This window comes from Aythya ferina (assembly GCF_964211825.1).
Source record: "Aythya ferina genome assembly, chromosome: 10".
NCBI classification, from domain to species: domain Eukaryota; kingdom Metazoa; phylum Chordata; class Aves; order Anseriformes; family Anatidae; genus Aythya; species Aythya ferina.
In genome coordinates, this window is record NC_140306.1 from 5464788 (window position 1) to 5482236 (window position 17449).

The following is a 17449-nucleotide window of genomic DNA, read 5'->3' on the forward strand; positions in this document are numbered from 1 at the left end:
GCACAACTGAGATGGACCCTGTGGTCTTGAGCTGGGGCTTGCTGGTGTGTGGAGCACAAGTACAGGGAGCTTCTGGCATAGCAGCAGCAGCCAGGTTGGGCTTCTGCATTCCAAAGTACTCAGGAAAAAGGAAAAGAAAGGTCACATAAATCACTGCTGTTTGGGGGAACAGCTCCCTGAATTGGGTCTTGACAGCACAGCTGCTTTTCTTTCGTTTGTGGGGTAGTACCAGTGGAAAAGGACTAATAGAGATGGATGAAAATAATTAAGTGGTGTGAAAGAGAGGGGATGAGATGAAATGAAAATGAAATGAAATAGGAAATGAAGAGGAATGGCAGGTGGGAGGAAGAAATTGCACGTTCCCCTCAGCAATATTTTAGGTCATAGGTAGTTTGCTTCAAATTTAGGCGGGCCTCTAGATCTCATTTCTAACTGAATCAAGGACAGCCATCTGACAAAGAAAGCAGATGAGAAATGATCAGCAGCAGGTCAATAACCTGATGCTCAAACATGTCTATTTTTAATGGTCATACAAATTCAACCACATTGCTCATTGGTGGGAAAACAAAAATAAACTGACACTGAGTGTTGGAGGAAAAGACGCCATTCCCAGGCCTGTGATGTGGGAAGGACCTCTGTACCTTTCTGAGTTTCATTCTAGATTTAGGGGTACTTGTCAAGCAACAACAATAATAATATATATATATATATATATTTAAGATGTGCCAAGTGTTCCCACAGATGAATATATCAAAAATAAAGATGTTACTTCCATGACTTAGTTTCTGTGTGTAGCATCTTCTTCCCCAGTGGTGATGCTCACATTTTTCTGTTGAGTATGTTATTTGTGCTTTTTGTTGTCTGGTTCTGGCACTCTCAGCAGCTTCTGTTCAGGAACCATAAAATCAAACCAGGGTAGGACTATGTCACTGTCCCTATGGGAGCAGGAGATGTTGGAGCAGGTCTAGTGGTGGTCTTTCATGCATGAGTAGTTCGCAAATCTCAGCTGAAGGAAGTCACCTTCAAGCTGTGTGGCTTGAAGTGCTGGCATTTGCACACGATTGTCTACACTTGACTGCAGGCACCCTAATTCTGCCCCCTGTGACCCAAGCTGAAAGCCAGGGCCTGCTGCCCGTGAAGTTTCACTGATGCGAACTTTGGATGAACCGTCTGTGATGCTGGCCCAGAATCTGGGAGTCCTCAATTCTACTGCTGGTTCTGTTGCAATTAAAAAAGTGTAAACTCGGGCAGGTCTCAAGTCTTGTGAGTCTCAGTTCCCTACTGCAAAGCAGAGGATTCGGTTTCTTTTCCTCAGAGCGGCACAGTTGTATAAAGTATAAATATTTGCAGAGTTAAGTGTTTTGACTGTGTGAGTATTTTGGAGAAGACACCATAAATATGTGTCAGGCCTATGATCCGAATTCAAACCGGTGAACTAGAAAAAGTGTTGACAGCCTTAAACCAACTGCCCTTTACACACATCCCCTTCTGTCTACCTGAAAGATTATTTGGGGAATGTATTTCTATTTCTCTCTGACAAAAAAAAAAAAGAAAAAAAGTAGAATACCAAGCAAAGAAGCATGACCCATTTCTTTGTCAGGCAAGCTCTAAAACCTGCTTGCTGGGATGTAACTGAGGTAGTGAAATAAGAGAAGCTCACATTAGGACACAATATTCATCCTGTCACTAAAAGAGTAACAAAGACTGCCACCTTCAGATGAAATGGATATGCTTTGAAGCCAAGGTAGGTTTATCTCTTCCACAGCTCCTCTATCATTTATAATTATATTTGACCATACAGTGAATGGGAAAAGTACTGCTTTCCTCTGACAAAGTGAACATGAGTAATGCAATACTGGTGGCAAGTGAGGAGAGTTTGGAACAGAGCTAATCAGTTTAGAATAGGGAAATATACAAGCAATACACTGCTGAAAATATCTGCACACTATGTTAATGGTTGATCAGTAGGTCTAATAGGAGTATCACTCATCATAAACCACATCAGTCACCTTCAGTATTTTTTTCACAGGCCTCTCTTTGTAATACCAGGTTTTGGTGCACATCATCCTGTTCAAAACCACTGGCCATAGCACCCAACTGTCTCCATGGAGCATTTCTCTTTACATACAGCATGAAACATATTAAAAGCAATATCAAATCATACCACACTGAGCTTTTTATTACTAGAGATTTTTGGACAGAAACATGTAATCTAGATTTTTTTTTTTTTTTTTTTGAATCAATAGGCAGATGGTAGCTACTTTTTTTTTTTTTTTTCCCAGTATTTTTTCCAACTTTCACATTTTTGATTTACATAACTTGGTTTCACACATCTGAGGAAGAAACACTGATATAACTAAGTTTGTCTTTGAGGCATTTACAAATGTTTGATTTTTTTCCCCCCTTTACATCCTTTTGTCTTGACTTCTGCCAGAAACAGTAACTTTCTCTTCTGTTGATGTAAATATTTTAACATTGTGCAGAGGACAGCATGACTAACACATTTCCATGAGAATAGGGGACGCATTCTTTCCACTACTGGAACACATTGGGTTTTCACTGGCCAAGGTGAAAAAGCAGCTATGATATCTTCCCTCTACACACTGTATCACTGTGCATAACACTGAAATACATGATCATTGTGACTCCAGGCTGGTTGAATATTTTTATTATTGTTTTCAATTTGGTTCACTGAAACAATGAAGGTTAGCTGCATCCAGCTCTTAATTTGACTTCACGTTTTATTAGTCATTATTTCTGCAAAGGCCTTAATTCCCCTCTAAAACATTTTAATTAAAACAGCAATTTCTCAGTGCTGCACTTCATGAGCAGATTTTGCAGCAACTTCAAAGAGACGCAGATGTTTACTGAATTTGGTGTGGTGATATTTGAGGCTGCCTACTGGCAAAGAAAGGATTCATAAACATCTTTAGGAAACTTTACTGTGGAAATGACAACATTTCCTTCTCATATTTTAGCAAGTCTAATATTTCCCAGTCTTAACAGGCGTATTTCATAGACACAGGCATAAGCATTGTTATCTGCTCACGGTCTGAGCCATGTCGGATACACTGCTATGGGATAAACACCTCTCAATGGTGATATCTTGGAATTTGCCAAAGGGTACAAGATGCCATGGGCTAGTTTGTTGTGTGGGTGTCATCATTTAGAGCATCACTGGACTGGAAATAAAGAAACTCAAGTTTAGTTTCTGCCCAGTTTTCCAAAGACTGCTAATAAGATTTTGAATGGACATTTAGCTATTCAGAGACCATTGGTAAAGGGATGGTAACACTTTCTAGGTTTTAATTCCCCCTTATCTGGTAGCAGGGGATATCTCTTAGCGCAACAAGGGATTCCTAGCTCTAGAGGGTCCTTTCAAAGTGCTGTTCTAGCAAAAATAAGAAATGCTAAGGATTTTTTTGGAAAGAGTTTCTCCTTATTTGTGCCAGGTGGGTTTGGAGTTGGTTCGACAATCTCATTTTGGGAGCACACCTGTTACTGGGTAATGAGGCAGGCAGTGGTCCCCACCAAATCGAGAGGATGGGACTAGGGGCATGCATCCATGGTAGACCATCTCTAAAACAGGGTGCAGGTATCTTCTGTGGCTCAGGCAGATGTCTGTGGCCAGAAAATACATGGCCTGACCAGCGGCGCTGCCAGTGGGGGTTGGGCTCCATATGGTAGGATCTGCAGCTGGTGGTGAGGCTTGTTTTATCTAGTTTTTCTGTGTGCAGAAAAGAGAAAAAGATTTTTCCCTGTACTTTTTCACTCTGTTATCTTTTTAAATAATAGAACTACTTGGAAGAAACATCTCCATTTCTGCCGTGAGCATCAGGCAGGGACCAGCACGGAAAGCCTGCATGGAGGATGGCGTGACATGTCATGTAGCTACTTTAACACACAATGTAATTACAGTGACAAATTTCTGCCTCTTGAAACATCAGGGACTGAAGTGGTTGCCCCTAAGGAGAAAGTAAGTTAGTGAGAGATTTTTGACCAATTCTGGGTTGGGAAGTGCAGCACTTCCTCTGCATTGGATTAAAAGTGATTAGCATGGCTGAAGGGCTCCTGTGAGAGACAGGTAAGCGGGCTGAAAGAAAATTGGACTTATTAAAGAAATGAAGCTCGACTGGATAAAATGAGTGCTAGGCTTCTACATTCCTTTTTGATTTGGTAGCATTAGGTGTATTGAAGGGTGGGCTGTGCAGACTTATGCATGAAAGAAAGACACTTTTCCACATGAATAACCCCCCTGAAACTAATTGAACTGCTCAGAAAAGTGCTTGGGAATGTGAACTAGGCTTGCACATTTGAGCCCTCAGATTTGATCTTTCTTCAGCAACACAAGGGCCAGGCTGCATGGTGAACAGCAATAGCTGAGCTAGGAATGTGAACACTAGGAGTATTCACGGTTAGTAGCTAAATGCCTCTGTGGATGCATCCTTGCTGAAGATCATCTCATCTCAGCCGAATTCACCTTAGTGAGAAACATTAAAATTAAACTGAAAGAAACCATTATTGTGGGATCAAAGCACACAGCCAGGCAAAGTGGGTGTGCCTGTGCACTTGAGCTGTCCACAGGGGCATTCTCTTAAGCTAAAAATGCTTGTTCGCCAATTGCAAATTGACTCATAAAAAAAAAAATAAAAAAATGTAGAAGCCCTCTTGCATCTCAGTCTAGAAAGAGCTTTGTTGTTGTTTCAATGAATTAGTGAGCCAACAATGCAAAGCTTTGGAGTTGGTTACTGGGATTTTACTGCAGTCTCTATGAGCTATACAAAGTCTGAAGACATTGTACGTACAGTACATCTTTAATAAGAAGGGAGCTCACAGTCTACCAAACTGCCAAATAAACTTTTAATACATACTGTACTTCACTCAGTAGTTGTCCATTTCTTCTCCACAGAATATCTAACAGCTCTAAAAATATTTTCTTGGAAGAGGATAGAATTATCATTGTTATATATCAATCGAGTATCAAGTATGGTTATGAAGCAAAGCCAGCATGCTAGTATTGCACAAGGGGAAAAGCCTCCAGAACACAAAGTTGAACAACAAAATGCCCTTGAAATTCTACTGAAGGGAATGGAAAGCTCTGGATGCTGCATCGATAGGATTCGTGTAGCTCTTAGGCGTCCTTGTACCGCAGCAGGTTTGCTTTGCCTCTTCACTGCCACATTTCTCTCTGAAACAGGTAGGGATCTTCCAGACCATTACAATAAAGAAAAAAAAATTACAGCAGCTGCAGCAAAGTGTGGTACTATTCAATTTCTTGAAGAGTGAGGCTTTTATTTCAAAATATCATATATTAATATATATATATTTCTATATATATATATATACTTTAAGTGGTATAAAGTAAATTGTAGATCCAAACTTATACTGTTGTTTGTACTTCGTAATCTCAGAAACTTTACCAAAGGAACCATTTTCTTCATTTTTCTTTTCAGCTGTCAAAAATCAGGGGCATTATTTCCACAGAATACTCTCTTTCACACAGTAAAGCCACTGTTGTTGTCTGGTAAACAGTCAGAGTGCAAATAAGAAATCCATTTGGCTTGTAAATGCTGAGATGGTTTTCAACTTTTGATATTTTGTCCTCATAAATCAGCTGGGCTTTCACTGCCTGTGTGCAGACGTCGCTCTGTTAGGTCCTCGGGTGGATCTGCAGTAAGAAAATGTGAGAGTCAGTCATTTTAAATGTGCCAGCGGAGGAAAGAAAAAAAAAAAAAAAGACCTAAGCTTTGCAACACTTTGCCCTGCTCATTGTATAGCTGAGATCAAATTTCAATTTTATATTTTGTGTCTCTCTGCTCCTGAGGCCACAGTGATTTAAGGGTGTACAGAAGCAGGCCCCAAAGGAGCCCCTGCCCATGCCTCTGATCCTGGATTTGTGTGTGGTGCAGGAGATGCTGGCACAGCTGTGGGCATAAAGCCAAAAGCCTTCCATCTTCCCCTTCTTGGGGTGATGCTGATAGCTCCTGCTAGGCTGGGACATGTGGCTGGGCACCGCTTTCAGGTTCATTTACTCTCCCCCCCCTCCCTACTCATTGCAAGAGGGACAAGGTATGCCAGATGACCAAGGTAAGAGACTGGGAAGTCTGACCGACTCCATCCTCTCACCTCGGGTGAGATAAGATGGCCTGTGTAGCCCAACAGAGAGCGGAACCATCTCCCTTCATGACAAACACCACAATTGATCTAAGTGAGTGCACTAATGGCTTGAAGAGGAAACACCACCACCCAGGGGTTTTTAAGAACAACCTACTAGAAGCAAAAAATGGCTCTCCTGAGGAGAGGCTTCCATTGCTTTCCCAAACTGATACATGCAAATGAATGGCAGAAGGAGTCCAACACTTTGCTAGATGATTAGGTCAGCAATGAAACTCATATTGACTTGAATATGAGCAGGCTTAGGCATAATAGGGGCTACAAATTATTAGCTAAGCACTAGGTGATATGAAGAAATGCTACAGTAAGTCTCATGGCAAGAGATATTTACTATTTTGTGCTGTACTACTTTGAACTGACCTCTTAATCATAGAGACTGTTATTGCAAAAATAGAAGGGTTTCTTCTTCCTTTCTTTAAAGAAAGGAAGGTGGGCTGCAAGGGAGGGTGCAGGCCATGAGGCTGCTCCCAGCTGAGCTGCTGTGCCAGTCCTCAAATGCTGAAGGCTTTAATTTCCATCCTCCATGGTATCAGCAGAAAAACAGCTTGTTGAAGCATTCGGAGGGCTCATATATGAATGCCAGGTGTTATTAGTGTGGATTACTGAAAAAGCACATTTTGCCGTGCGCACAGGCTGGGCACAAAGCCCTGGGAGGAGCACTGCGCTCCTCAAGGGCCCTGCAAAGTGGTTCACAGAAGGCTGTGCATCGGCACCAGCTGCATGTCAAGAGCTTGTGGGGCAGTCCCTTGCTCAGACAGCAAGCCCCAAAACATGGGATAAATGAAGATTCATGCTTTTGTGTTTTTCAGCAAGTCTGGTCCTCAAGTTGTTTAGGTGTGCTTGTGGGCACCACCTCCCAACATCCAGACTGAGACCATGTGTTCTCTTTCTCCCTGGTGCCAGCTGCTCTCCTGAAATGTCATGGCATGATCTCCAACCAAGTGCTCATACTGCTCTGAAAAAAAACCTCCAGACTTTCATAGAAATCTTTGAAATTCACATACTTAAAAAAAAAAAAAGGGATTCAAAAAAGGTTGAAACGGTTCCAAAAATAGAATTAAAAAATGATTTTTTTCCAGTGTTTGTCACCTTCTCTGACTATCAATAGAAAACAGATCAATTTACAGGGGCTGTGAGCTTTATATCTTTGGCTTTAACAACTTAATTAGTGAGCTATATTGAAGGACTAAGCCCAGGAATAAATGCATGAAAAGGAAGGGATGGAGGCTATGCTGGCAAAGCCTTCACTGGATCTCCTGTCCGCATGCTGACACTACTCACTCCAAAGTAATATTAATTCTGACACTAATTACTCCTCAGAACCAATCACATAGAAATACACTGTAAAATTGCACACACTGTGTACATGTATTCATACATACATATACACATACATGTACACACATGCTTATATGTGATATGCATGATATGCTGTGGACCTTGAAGATAATAGGTATTTTAATCCTGTGAGTCATGAATGTGAATGTTTTCCTTGCCAGGACAGCAGCTGCCCAACAAAAATATATTTTGTGTAAGGAAAAGCCTTCATTAAAATAGTTTACAGCCTGTGGTGACTTGCTCTAGCTTTTTTTGGCTAATCACCACAGATATATCTAGGATGATGACTGATTTGTGTTGCTTCTTCTGCTTTCTTAACTTCCTTAACTACATAAATTAGACATACATTGCCCAATCTTGCAGCCTGGATTGGGATCAGTACAGATTATAGTGTAATCTCTTTCTCTGATGCCATCTGAAATGACAAAACAAAGAAAAAACATGCCTGTTTCAGGATCTGATTGCTTCTATTATTTTATATTTATGTTGCCCGACTTGACGCAGCAGTACGGACTCAAGCAAAGTTTCAGGGATTATGAAGTAGGATTTTTTGCTTTGAAAATGCAAGAGACAGTTGCGCAGCTCATCATGTCATGTTGCCTTTGTCAGTTGGGCTCTGTAATGATATTTTAAAGCAACAAAGCAAAATTCTACTGGAAGCAGCACCATAAGGTATTCCCCTCACAAGCTAATTAAAATAACTCCTGTGGGTAAATGACAGAAATATTTTTTCAGTTATGAGCACTCTCTCTGTAAGTATTTAATTTAAATGAAATACAATAATGCATACTGAATAGATTGGACCATACATCTGCATATTAATGAAGCTGCTAAATTTCTAGCAATCACCTCTATCTCCTAGAACTACTTTATATGATGATGATCGGGAGAGTTAAGGGTAGGATAAGTTCACAGAAAAACAGCAAATGCAATTCCTAAATTATATAACTTGCAGACAGGCTGCAAAGCTACCACAGCATTGTAATTTAAATAGAAAGTATAACATACTTTATGTTTTTTATTGCTTCTTTAATATCCTTTTCTTCCATTTTAAATCCCTAATTTAGCAAGAAAACTGTTGCCTCACTGAAAAGGTCATATAGTAATTTGTTAGTTTTCCTGTATTTTTTGATTGCATTGCAAGGCACATACAAGAAGGGCACAATTTTAAGTGGTGGTGAGATTAGCTGTGCCAGGAGAAGGTGAAGTTGCAATACAAATCATTCACCATGGGATAAATCACATGGAGGGAAAGAAAAGAATTCAGAAGCCATGGGGATCAGCTTGGGTAAGATCTCCTTCAACAAAAGGCCTGGAAAATGTTAAAAATAATTACAGTTGAGACTGCAGAAAAACAGAGCAGAAAGGAAATCATGACACTAAATTTCCCATGAATTACTAGCCAGATATGAGTATGTAGAACTTTTTAATAAACAGGAAATAAAATCTTGAATATTCTGCTTTTTAAATTCTGTAGGTTTCAAAAAGTATTTTTCACTTTACTGAAAACCAAGATGCATTCATTCATGCAAAATATGTTTGAGTAGACAACGGTATAAAAAATTCAATCGTGGTGTGAAAACAATCTAATTAAAATTATTGAATACAGGTATAGGTGGCCATTTTATGTAAATGATTGTGAAATATTTGACAAAAGCAAAAAATAAAAAAAATATATTTTTGAAAAGATCTCCCCCCCGCCTCCTCCCCAAAGATAATTTCATAGTGGAAGAAGCTTAGCCACCTAACATTCTACCTTTGCTATTTGCACCCATATTGCAGCATTTTCTTGGCAATGCATGGTGAAAGTCACCGTCACCTGCTGGCCTGTTTTAGCTGAATCTTTAACATCTTGAAGATATGTTAATAATGCATATTTTGAGCAAGTCCACCCTCCATGGCAAAAAGTTGAATTTATACTGCAGGAGTCAGTGAGCCTTATGTGTGCCAATTGCTGATGGGCACACAGGGCTAGACCTAGTTTGCAGTAAGACCTGAAACGCAGACAGTGAGCTGAGTCCTCAGCACCATTTTTTGCTACAAAGTGCCTGCACAGCTGCTAGTACAAATGTGCCGTGGGACAGCCAAGGAATGCATACAGGATCCAATAGATCCCTTAGATCTTATGTTCTTCCTTTTAGCTACCAGAAAGGGACTCAGTCTTATAGACAATGTCTATAAGAATGTGACCTGGTGATTCAGTAGCTCTAAGCTGCTGGTTGCCAACCCTAGATTCAGCTGAGCAGCCTGAGTCCAAGAGTTTTCAATAGATCAGAGGCATTTTCTGGCTGGGAAGGTGTGCAGTGATCTTTGAGACATTTACAGCAGACATGATGCTACATCTGTAGGTGTAGGTGATCACTATCAACTCCTCTTCCTGTTAAAACCTCACGGGTGTGGACAGAAAGACGACTTACTCTGGTGGTCTTGATTTTATTGCCAGTTGCACACATCCATCCAGAATTGTCAGGCAACGTCTTACATTCCTCTCCTTCTAGGCAGGGCTCCATCTCACACCACCATTTCCCAATCACTATTGAAGCTAAAAGATAAAAGACAACGATCACAGCAATGTTATAAGGAAAATAATAATCAAATTATATCTCAAGGGGACAATGTTCTATTTAGGAGCATTATCTAAGCCCTTCATTTGAAATTTAGTTGCAAGGAATTCACATTTAATCAATTGTTTTGCATCAAATATTGTCCAGGACAGTGCACTGCTTGACACAGCTTCCTTACACAAAAGGCCTAATCTGTGAGTGACCAGTCTGATTTTTTTGTATGTAACAGAACAAGATAAGTTGAAATAGATTTCCCCCCAAATATTCTACAGGTCTTCAGGACTTGTAGCTCAAGGAACACTGGAATCAATGGCTGCTTTGCTACAGGTGGCTTTTTCTTCTACAAACCTGTGCATAATTGTTTGAACACAGACTTTCAGCTTCTGCAATATCCCATAGCAGGGAGTGCTACAACTAGAAAGAGAAGGTAAGGTATTACTCAACTGCAGGAGAATCTCAGTTTGTTGAAATGCGATTATGAATTTTATAGAAACCATATTGTCTTTAGCAGTTGATTTCAATTTCCAAATGCTTAACATTCTAAATAATAACAGTGTTTGGATCTTGTTTGAATTTAATCAGCATGTATGTTTACAACCTTGAGTGTATCTTAAATTAAATTTTATTTTTTTCCTTGGGAATTGGTATCTGTCCGTAAACTTAACTGTATCTTAATGGCACTATTTTCTGGGGATTTTGATAAACTTTAGCTGACCTTGCAAATCGCAAATATTTGGGGACTGAGTGTCTCTGTCTGTCACTTGTTTTCCCTGGCAAGAATTAATTTCATGGTTGCACTTGTGACGCCTAACTGTCAAAGCTTCTCCCACACTCATTCAGATAAAAAGGCTTAACCCTTCTGTACCTCTCCTCATAGCTGCATCAAGCCTGTAAAGTACCTTTGAAGCAGCAGACTACCTTGCATCACACCATTCAGCCCTGGAAAATGCCCCCTTGTGCATGGATTGATTTAAGGACATTTCAGAGTTTATAATTAAATTCTTGATTTATTTTTTATCTAGCAGCAATCCGATTATGCTTACGAAGTCCTAAGGAAACACAGAGACTTATATACACATGCTTGTACCCAAAGAAAGCCAAATACCATTTCCTTTAGGTAAGAATGTAACAGAATGAAATGATTTATATTGATTAAATAAACACTAAATCATGTCACATACTCAGAAAGGATTTTTTTTTTTTTTTTTTTTTTTTTTTTTTTACATAAAGTTGGTAGTAAACTGAGGGAAATAAAAATGAGTAATATAGAGTGGGAAGTCCTGTGAAGAAGGTCAAGTATACTGTGACTAAACTTTAGTTTTATTTCTTTTACAGTGTGATAAAATTTTCCTTTGAAAACATGAAATCGCTGTTCCCCATATAAGCTGGAAAAACCACTTGCTGAGCAAGTTGACCTGAGCAGCGTGTGGTCAACACATTTAGTGGGCCATACTGGAGGGCATCCAGCCCCATTAGGACAAACACACCAGAAAGAGAAGCAACATTGGCGGGCCAGCTATCTCTTTAGAGCTAATTAGCTCTAATAAAAGGTCACTCCAATTTTGGAGTCCAAATTAATATATCTAAAATAGGCCTTCACTTGGTATGTGATTATACCAACAGACCCACTGGATAGCTGTCCCAACAGGAATATACTTTTCACCTGTTGGGTTTACTTGAAACACAGGCAGTAAATATTTTGGTTTTACAAGCTCATTTGTTCTGAATGAAGATGTCAATAAGTTGGAGCAAACGAGTTAAACTCTCTGTTTTTTCTCTCCTATTTCTTCTCACAGCTTGTGCCTCATTTTTATCATGTAATATATCATTTCTCCATATGTAGAACACAAAAAACCTTTACACCTGCGCTTGCAAGGCAGTGTAATGATGCTATTCACACATAATTTTCAGAAGGTTATCATTAATGCTGCTAACAGTGAAGAAAAGAGATTTCTCTCTTTGCTATGCTTGAAAAGGCACATGAGGCTGAATCTGCACTCTAATAATAGATTGTGCAGTGGGCAAACTGAAAACTCTACCCTGCTAAATACAGGCCCTCACAGCAAGCATCAGAGCAGAGCATCCTCAGAGTGCTTTAGGAGAATTTGATGATATGGAATCAAAAGCAATGATCATATTTATTTATTAGTAGCAGTGCTGTAGCATTACTAACTGTGGAGAAATATCCTAGGATGCTAGTTGCTAAAGTCCACAAAACTAAATTCCCTGGCACAGAGAGGTTGCAATGTATTCAGAGATAGGAGAACACACTGACAGGCAGCGTGGGGAAACAGTGCTGCTCATTGTGATTACAATGATCTAACTCCTCATTGATGTTGTTCCTAAATTCAGCCCAAGCATCTGGTATTGACCCCAAAGAAAAATCAAACACAAAATGAGCGCTGAACCCTGATGTCAACTCTTTCATCTACCAGCATGCAGCTTTTAGTGTACCGATCCATTTGTGATCACAGTGCAGGTACAATCACAAGAAAGCCCTCCCAAGGGTCCAGCACCCTCACAGCTCCCTAAGCAGTACAGCTGGGCTGAGGAAAAGGCTCCTTTTTAAAAGGGAAAACTGAGGTCATTTGCAGATGAAAAGCACCAATTTGTTTCTAATACGTAAGTGGGCAAAGTTCTTTATAAGTCTGAAGCACTACAAAGCTTACTGTGGTCTTGTCCTCAGCACCACGCTGTGGCAGGGGCATCTAGAGCCAGATGAAAATTATTTCCTTTGAGTCCTGTGTTTATAGGTTTTCACTTCTATTAAGAAGCCTTTTAATCTTTAGGACCAGCTATCTTCCTGGGCGCTGCTGCTCCTTTGAGGTCTGCTCGATTTCAAAGTTTTACACCTCCAGCTCTGTTCAAAGAGGCAGGCAAAAGCTTTAAAATGAATCACAGGTGGCTGTGTTTGAGCTTAGGTACACCTGTATGGGGAGGGAGAGAAAAAAAACATCCTCTCTGGGGAGTACAATGCAGTTTCACTCTGTTTAGGTGATGTCGCCCTGAGATGTGCTGAGGTGGTCGTGTGGGGAGAGATTTGTTAAAATTAAGGTGCTTTCCCTTGGCATGGTTTGTATTTGAAATCTCCAGGATCATGAAAAACCTGAGCTTCTTGGTGACCCAGGTTGCTAATTGTGGACAAGAATTACAGACTCCTGTTAGTCACCAGGCATTGCAGGCTGTGAGCGCTCACATCATTCTGAATTAGATGCTTGTAACATTTTGGAGCGGTTTTCATTGTGTTCTTTCTCACTGTCTGGGGAATACGCGAAGTGTAGAGTTTTTTCATGCAAGGCTGATTTGACTGAGACAGATACCCTCAGCCATGGGGAGAGAAAAAGGATATGATATAAAAGAGGCTTGACTGCTCCTGCTTCGTTTGTGTTATTTTTCCCCAGCTCCTGCTAGTGTAAATAAGGGATTGCTTATATCTAAGCTCTTTTCAAGAAAATGCATCTTTTATGAGAATATTAAACTTTAAGCACATAACTAATGGAGCTGGGGAGAAAGGAAACTTTCTTCTTCCTTCTTCTTCCTTCCTTTTTTTTTTTTTTTTTTTTTTCAGTTCAATTCACACTGGATTTTTATCACCTTTGTTAGAGAAGCTATAGAAAAATTTTGATTAAAATATTTAACTTTTGATGCGTTTAGCTTGCATGAATTGCAGACAAAACAAACAAACAAAAAAACACTTAGTTGAAATGGCATTTTCTCTTCATGTATACCATCAGAGAAATAAAACAACAGATAAGAGATCTGGTAGTCAGATTCCATATAGGGAAAGAGCAACAGAAAGTTACGTTTGCTAGTGTTTACACAATTCTATCACATTTTAAAATGAATTTGTTCCCAAACAATGCCCAAAGACCCAGATGGCTGCAGGGAACTTTCTGCTTAGATTGAATTTAGTGGGCTTCAGCCTGCAAAGTTCATGAGATTCTTTGTGGGTTGCATAAGGGCAGTGACCGCTTTTTGACTTGTTCTTGTGCATCCTCTGTAGCACAAAGCTTGGGTGCGTGAAGAGGGCTGACTGGGGATATTTTCCCCTCAAATTTCATAGATAAATTATTCTATTACAGCATCACAATAAAAATGCACTTGAATGCCCTCAAACACCTACATCCAATCTGAGATCAAATTAATAAGGAAATATTAACCATTCGATCACCTTCCCCTTGAATCAAAAGATATTTGAAAAAAAAACAAAACAAAACAAAACCAAAACTAAACAACAAAATAACAACAACAAAAAACACAGTTCATTTGATTAAAACGTCCTTGCTCTTTTAATCTCCCAAACTTGCTGAGTTTTACATTTCTCAGTCTTCATCTTCAAGTTCTTGCATTAAACTGCAGTTATTCTGTCCTTCAAAGCAGCAACTGACTGCTCTCTTACAGGTGATTAACAGGGCAGAGGGAGGTCTGGAAGAAAATGTGCACACAGCTCAGAAACTTGCAGGCACTTGCCTCAGATGTTTGCTGTGCAAGTGAGTATAAAGAATGCGAAGATTTTTTTGACAGATGCAATTCTCCTTTAACTTATCTACTTTTGTATTTAGGAAATTGCTTTAACAATATGACAAACATATATGACAATAAGTATAAAGACATCATATTTAACAATACAACAGTATGACAATACAGAATAATATATAAATTTAATTCATGTTTATGGAACACCCTGAAATATGAAACAGAGCAAAGTTTCATCATGCATTTTTCAACAGTTCAGAGGAAACATGCTATGTATGAAAATGCTCCAAGATTACTTCTGCATTTGCCATCACAAAGCCACAGCAGCTATCTCTTTTTGCCTGTGATAAAGTATACACATTTTGTTTATTTAGAAATAGAATACAAAGGAATAGAGAGATTAGACTGTGCTTCCTCCTGATCATAGGTATTGCGTTACTCCAAGGAATAAGAAACAGAGATCGTTTGCAGAACCAGTATGACACTCATTCAGGATGGGAAGGTTTTTACTGTAAGTGTAAAGCATTCCATTTTAATCTAGTTTCCACCAGAGAAGATTGATATAAATAAAATTTAAATAGAGAACATATTTCACAGATGCCAGCAGTGAAAAAGACTTTGTCAGTCTAATGAAAAGATATCAATTTTCTCCAATTTATTCAATAAATTGTAAGTCATTTTCTAAATGGATTAGATTAAAGGAAAGTTCAAACTCCCCGTGAGAGACTCTTGCACTGATGGAGACTTTTGGCAATAGAAATAGCACAGAGGTAGGTAAAACACTTCAGGCTTTTTTTTTTTTTTTTTTTTTTTTAAACCTGGTATAAGCTAGAATAGGAGTATCTGTATCTGTAGCCCTGTACTCACCTATTCCTTAGAAAACAAAATCTCAGAGAATTAAATGAGACATGTAGTTTCTCATATTTTATTGGGATGTCATGGGGTGCAGAATGAACTACAGGGGAGGGAACACACTTTCTAGGAGGATGAGAAAACCGGAGTGAAACAACATGTCCTCTGTGTATTTCATAAACAACTAAGATCCCATTTACTCTGGGAGTAGCAAAGCAGTAGTCTGATAGGTTAAAGAATAAAAATCCAAAACAAGATTTCGGGTTGAATAACACTGTCTAGGAGAAATACAGGATGTTTCCCACTGGGAGTCCATCAAACTACCTGCTTTAATTCAATCTTACTCAATTTTAGAAGCATCAATCTAATGCTCACCCAGTGTAATACTTTGCAGACTTTGATAACAGACCTCTAATAATGCTGGGAAAGCTGACATTTCTCCAGTTTAACATACAAGCAGAGTGCAATCAGTCTGGCAAGTGATGTCTCATATTTCCTAATTACCTCAGATCCAGTCTTGCGGAGTTAATTTAATATGTTTTAATTGTAGTAAACATTAAAAAAAAAGAAGAAAGATCATATTAATTTTTTCTTTTAGAAACTTCTTTGCAACATTCTCCAGGTTCTTGAACAATGTATTACAGAGAATTTAAGCTTTTTGTTTTTTATGTTTTTTTTTTTTATTATTTTTTTATTTTTTTCCCCATCTAGACTTCTTGCTTTTTCATTGCAGTATATTCAGCAGCCAGAATAAGATATTTTTAAGGGCATGATAAGTATCTGAAGAACTCTGTGGGCTGCACTAAATATACCCATAAAATATGAAAGGTTAAATAAGAGTTAAAGAGTCCCTGAACAATTTCCATTGAAGATCTGCATAAGCCACCAAAATTCAACAGCATGAGAAGGCTCACTAGAGAAAAAAAAACACATTGCCATTTTCTAACAGTTGGCATATTGGTAGGTAAATTGAAAAAAAAAAAAAAAGACATGAATGTTGTAAATTTCTCTCATAACATTATGAGATAGTGCTGGCTAATGGCCTGGGAATCAGAAACTCCTGAGGCTTCTATAATCGTGGTTCTGCTTCTGACTGTCTCTGTTACTATGGGTAAATCATCTTGTTGCTGTTCCAACTTTCCATCTGTAATATTATTTACTTGAGAGGAAGAGGTGTTTTTGCATTGTTTCCTTGTATGTTCCTCTCTGTCCTTACTGACCTGTTGAGTTTCATCACTTTGGGACTGACCTTTTTTCTGCATTTCACAACTAGAAGAAAGGTGTCTTGGATTATAGCAGAGCTTCCTAGGTACTATGATAATAAAAAAAATAACATTAGATTTATGTGATGTCTGTCTGCTGCCAGGAGGTTTTTAAGTACATGTATGACTTTCAGAGATGGTCTGCTAAAGAGCAGATTTCATCCAAAATAGCTCAGAGCTTGCAAGGGAATTTTTAGTCCTCATGCTGCTCAGTCTGTGAGGCTTATATGTTGCAGCTTGTCATTTTTTCTGTGTCCCTCTCATTGCACCTTTGGAAATAAATGTTGCTCAAACATATGGCTGAGGGGCATCTGTAACAGAGGCAGGGCCATGGTTTCTCATGGGTGGCACCTTCATGGCAAGCGAATGTGCATCTTTACTTCCAGGAACGTATTAATAATGACAGTACTTAACTCCTCTGAGTACCTAAAAAGGGTGTACAGCTGTTCAGATGGAAAAGCTCTTTTTGTCAGCTTAGGTGCACAGGTAAACACATCCAAGTTTTAAGGAAAACTATAGGGATTACTTAATATCTTCTGAGTTAGGTACATCTCAGAGATCTCACGTGGAACCTTTAACTTCTAGATTTTGGGAAGTCAGATTTGTTTCAGATACTCACAAGTGAAATCCCAACTACAGCATGATCCACTAATTGGGAAAATACACAGCCTGACAACTGGCTCCCACCCCAGGACAGGTCTCACTTGCTAATAATGTACTCAAAACATATGTATATATATATATATTTATTTATTATTCCACATGCCACTTAGCTCAGATATG

The 17449-nt window shown here is 39.0% G+C and overlaps 1 protein-coding gene across 4 annotated transcripts in view; it reads right to left on the reverse strand.

Moving 5' to 3' along the window:
- Nucleotides 1-2158: 2158 nt before the first annotated feature.
- Nucleotides 2159-17449, reverse strand: part of TAFA1 (TAFA chemokine like family member 1) — a 225082-nt gene continuing 209791 nt past the window's right edge. For all 4 annotated transcript variants that reach the window (XM_084530374.1, XM_084530376.1, XM_084530375.1 and 1 more), the window contains 2 exons: nucleotides 9930-10054; nucleotides 2159-5668 (listed from right to left, as the gene is read on the reverse strand). In XM_084530374.1, coding sequence (XP_084386500.1) covers nucleotides 5651-5668; nucleotides 9930-10054 — 143 coding nt within the window. In that variant the 3' untranslated portion in view covers nucleotides 2159-5650. The remainder of the gene's footprint in view (nucleotides 5669-9929; nucleotides 10055-17449) is intronic.